The sequence below is a fragment of the Fragaria vesca genome, linkage group LG7, assembly GCF_000184155.1.
Source record: "Fragaria vesca subsp. vesca linkage group LG7, FraVesHawaii_1.0, whole genome shotgun sequence".
In the NCBI taxonomy this organism is placed as follows: Eukaryota; Viridiplantae; Streptophyta; class Magnoliopsida; order Rosales; family Rosaceae; genus Fragaria; species Fragaria vesca.
In genome coordinates this window covers 13,777,933-13,782,193 of record NC_020497.1, presented here as the reverse complement: position 1 = coordinate 13,782,193, position 4,261 = coordinate 13,777,933, and the positions used below count along the sequence as shown (strand labels likewise).

The 4,261-nt window shown below is 38.6% G+C and overlaps 2 protein-coding genes across 2 annotated transcripts in view; one reads left to right on the top strand and one right to left on the bottom strand.

Moving 5' to 3' along the window:
* Positions 1 to 1,711, bottom strand: part of LOC101299140 (DNA replication ATP-dependent helicase/nuclease DNA2-like) — a 12,615-nt gene extending 10,904 nt beyond the window's left edge. Inside the window, exons 1-4 of the mRNA XM_004308675.1 lie at positions 1,274 to 1,711; positions 1,013 to 1,180; positions 734 to 928; positions 466 to 528 (exon numbers count right to left, since the gene is read on the bottom strand). Coding sequence (XP_004308723.1) covers positions 466 to 528; positions 734 to 928; positions 1,013 to 1,180; positions 1,274 to 1,711 — 864 coding nt within the window. The remainder of the gene's footprint in view (positions 1 to 465; positions 529 to 733; positions 929 to 1,012; positions 1,181 to 1,273) is intronic.
* A 962-nt stretch (positions 1,712 to 2,673) lies between these two features.
* Positions 2,674 to 4,216, top strand: LOC101298844. Its single transcript, XM_004308674.1, has 3 exons — positions 2,674 to 2,690; positions 2,928 to 3,697; positions 3,891 to 4,216. Exons 1-3 carry the CDS (start codon positions 2,674 to 2,676, stop codon positions 4,214 to 4,216), a joined length of 1,113 nt encoding a protein of 370 aa, XP_004308722.1.
* The last annotated feature ends 45 nt before the right edge of the window (positions 4,217 to 4,261 follow it).

Sequence of the window (4,261 nt, the reverse complement as noted above, 5' to 3'; positions counted from 1 at the left end):
GGTGCGGACGTCTGCACATGAGAATACCTACTATATATATATATATACACACAGGGCCCTTCCATTGAGGGATCCCTATTTTTGACTATTTCTACGGATAGGGCATTACACCAACTTCTCGATCAAATTTTTGCATCTACACCGTTCAATTCATTGGGTTATATGAGTAGATCATTTCTACAAATTTTCTGATAATTTAGTGATCGTTAACCCATTCAAAACTTTGATTTATTTTTAATGATCTTGAACGGTCCAGGTTTGATATAAAGTGTGTAACTTTTTGTTTTAATCTCAGCCATATAACCTCATTAAATGACAGATCTAATGGTATGAGTCTATCCCTAAAGTTGCCAAAAATAGGGATCCCTCGATGGAAGGGCCCCTGTATATATATATTTGGGCAACCTAAGTACAATAACATGGTACAGTAATTGGTATCAATTAGATATCTTTGTTCACTTGTACCTTTTTATGCTGCCTCGACCCTGGCTGATCAGAAACTCCATCACATGAAAGAGCATTAGCAAGCTGCATTTCAGTTATAAGATGTATTAAAGAAATATGATCCAGACTCTATACCTGAGTCTATTTGAGATAGCAATTATCTAAAAGAAAGCTGATATAAACATAACAAGGTATCAGATGCAGAAGAAACAAACTCCTTTTGTTCTTTCATTTTGTTGGTTTCTCTTGTACCCTAATTAAGTAGGTTAAACTAAGAAAGCAGATTTACCTTATCATGGCAGTAAGATAGAGAAGGTGGAGTTCGGAAAGGACTCTGACTACCAGCTATTTCAGAAACAGTCCCATTGGCTACATTTCCATTATGTTCCACATCCTGATCCGGTTTGACCCTTTTAACGCCAACCCTATTCAGGGACACCAACGACACGGAATTCTCGACCTGTCCAGCTTTAACAGCAGGCGCCTGTACAATTTTATCATTGATTTATCAATCCTTTTCGGCTTTTCCATTATCAAATTCACAAAACTTGAAAAAAAAAAGACATGCCTTGTTTTGTGAGCATCGGCTAATGCTTAAAGCTTTCAGCCTTGAAGTGTCTGCCAACACTCTCATCATCTCAGGCTTGAGCTTCGAAACTGCTTTAAGTCTTTCATTAACCGGAGACGTCCTCCACGTCACCTCATCACCTCCATCATCCTGACTCTGCTTTATCAACTGTCACCAAAATCGACACTCACAAAAATCAAAACTCCAACAAATACACCACAAAATTCTCAAACATTTCAACAAAAGAAAACGAAATCATACCATTCCAGGAGAGAATTTGAACCGCTTGATAGGCTTGGACTTCGAAATCTCCGGCGAGGCCTCCTCATCCACATTCGGCTCAACATCCATGAACCTCACCGCCACCACATCCTCCGATGGTGTCTCGTTCGTGCTGTTGTTGTTACTCGGCTGCTGCGAATCGAGCCGATTCTCAGGGTCTCCAGAAGCTGCAACCGTATTAGATGCTTCAACCGGCGTCGGGTTTTGGATCGGTTTCGGGGGAGCAATGGCGGTGGCGACTGGGGGTTTAGGGTTTGGGGGAGTGGAAGAGGTGGGGTTTTGGGGGTTTTGGGAGTTCTGGGAGTGGCGCTCGAAGAAGTGTTGGATGGTGAACTTGGAAGGAGGAGGCTGAGCTTTCGGGCTCGATTTGCGAGAGGCGGAGGTGGAAGATGGATTGGGTTTCTTTCTAGGAGGCATGGATAGAGGAATTGGGAACCCTAATTGATTTGGAGAGTGAAAGATTGAAGAAGGAGGTAGAGAGATGAATGGTTAGAAGAGATGAGACTGGAATTGGGGGTTTGTGATTTTTCCCGCCTAAAACTAGACCTCGTGTGTTTTTTCGTTCAACTTAAACCCTATTGTCTGCGGCAGTTTTTACTAAAACAGAAAAACCGAAGCACTATTTTTACTTTTATCTTTGAGTAGTCTCTTAGAAGAACTTTGATAATTTAATACTCGATTAATTAATAACCTCGTTAAAATAATAATTTTTACCTACCATGAATTAAAGACAATGTGATAAATTAATAATTCACTAAAAATTTAGGGAAAATGCTCCTTTACTACTAATTTATCCTTCCCTTAGCCCATTTGAATGAATCTAATATTTGATAGCCCATTCCAATACAAGGTCTTCCTTTTTTTGCCCAAATCATCAAATCTTACGTGTCTGACCCACAGTATCTATTATTTTCAAGACCAAAATGCCCTTCTAGCTTATAGTATAACAGCCTCCCCTCAGATTTCAAATTTCTGTTTCGAAGAGAGAGAAAGCTACAAAGCGAGAGAGATCGATCGAGCGAGCGAGAGAGATCGCGGTTTTCGTCGACGTTTTCCTATGAATATCCGGCGAGATCAATCAGAATCGCTTAGTTGATGGAGCGAGATCGATCTTTAGTTTGCTCGTCACTTCTCGGTTTGTTTCTCATTTCTTCTTCTTTCGTTTTGTTTGTTTTGAATATAGTTGGATTTAGATTTATTTTTGTTTTTGTTTTGATGAAGCTGTTTGTTTTAAATCCTTTTTGTTCTACCTGCTAGGTTGTAATCTGTTGTTAGGTTTTACTAGTTGTCAATAATTGTTGATTATTTGTGTTTGCTGAACTTTGCTGATCTTTCCTTTTGCACAGCATCTGTTTTGGAATATTTCTGGAAATTGTGATATGGTTATTGGGGGTCGGTAACTAGTTTGGGTGGTCAATAATTATGTTTGAACTGTGTTTAGGTGCGAGTAATTGTTGTTTTATTGTGCTTTATTTGTTTTTCAAGCATCATATTTCAGTTTTCAAGCTGTCTAGTAGTTGTGACCTAAGTTATTGGGGGTTAATAACTGGTTTATTTTGTTTGTTTATATGTAGGAATGTTGGTGATCATTGATTTTATATGTAGGAATGTTGGTGATTCTTTGATTGCTCAGCTTTTCTGAAATCATTGATGAGAATGATTATTTAGATGATGGATTTAAAGATGGACCTACAAAGTCATATTTGTCAGATGATTGGGGTTCTTACCTTTTACACAAGGGGCAGAAGTTTGAAAGTGTTCAGGATTTTCGAGATAAACTTAGGAAGTATGCGGTTCAAACTGGTTTTTGTTATGTGTTACCTAGGAATGATTCACTCTATGTCAGAGCTGTTTGTGAAAATCATGGAACTGAAAAATGTGGCTGGGAAGTAATTGGATCTGTGGCTCCTATAAATAATTGTTTTTATATTAAGGAGTTTAATAACATACATACTTGTAAAGGTGTGCTTAGGAATCAAACTCATCGGCAGTTAGTGTCCAAAATAGTTAGGACATGCATTGAGTCCAATGTGTTCCTTAACCTTGGTTTGAAGCCTGCTGATATTATGAGTAATTTCAAGTCTACTTATGGTTTTGAAATTAGTTATAAGGTTGCTTCAAGAGCAAAGAAAAGGTGTTTAGAAAAGATGTATGGCTCTGAATATGATTCCTTTTCGATGTTAAGTTGGTATAAGGATGCTGTTTTGGAGACTAATCCAGGGTCTTCCTTTGTCCTTGAAGTTGAGGAGAATAGTAATAGGTTCCAAAGGGTATTTGTAGCTTATGGAGGCCAAGTCGAGGGTTTCAAGTTCAATCTCCCTGTTTTATATGTGGATGGTACATTTGGAAAGAGTATTTACAAAGGTCAGATTCTTTTTGCCACTGGAAGAAATGGAGACAAAGGTACCCCCGATAAATTATTAACCCCCAGTAATTGTTTTTCAGCTTTATGTTTGTGTTGAAATTGTTTTCATTTATTATTTTTGTTTGTTAAATTCACATTTTGGAGCGGAACGCTCCCGTTGGCGGTGCAGCGGCACGCTGCTTTATAAGTTATTAACCCCTAATAACTTTTTATTTATTTTTGTTTGTGCAGGTTTCTTCCCTTTAGCCTTGTGTATCTGTGACTCAGAGACTGAAGACAACTGGTTTTTTTTCTTCAAGCACCTGAAGGCTTTGCTGGAACCGCACGGAAGGGTAATCACCTTTATCAGTGATCGTGGTGGTGGGTTGTTGAAGGCTTTTAATCAAGTGTTTCCTGGTAATCCTCATCTCTTTTGTTTCCATCATTTGAGATATAATCTTACTCAAAAGTACAGGAACAAAAGGAATGCTGTTGTGCTTGCTCAAGCATGCAAAAGTTTTATAAGGTTGCTTATGCATCGACCGAGAGGGCTTATTACCATCACTTACAAGCTCTGAGAGATGAGGGCGGTGCTAAAGTAATTGATGAGTTTATAGCTGAGA

Excerpts from the sequence above, each read along its gene's own strand:
- LOC101298844 (XM_004308674.1), top strand. Across the intron at positions 3,698-3,890 it reads TGGAAGAAATGGAGACAAAG|GTTTCTTCCCTTTAGCCTTG; the intron begins GTACCCCCGATA and ends TTGTTTGTGCAG.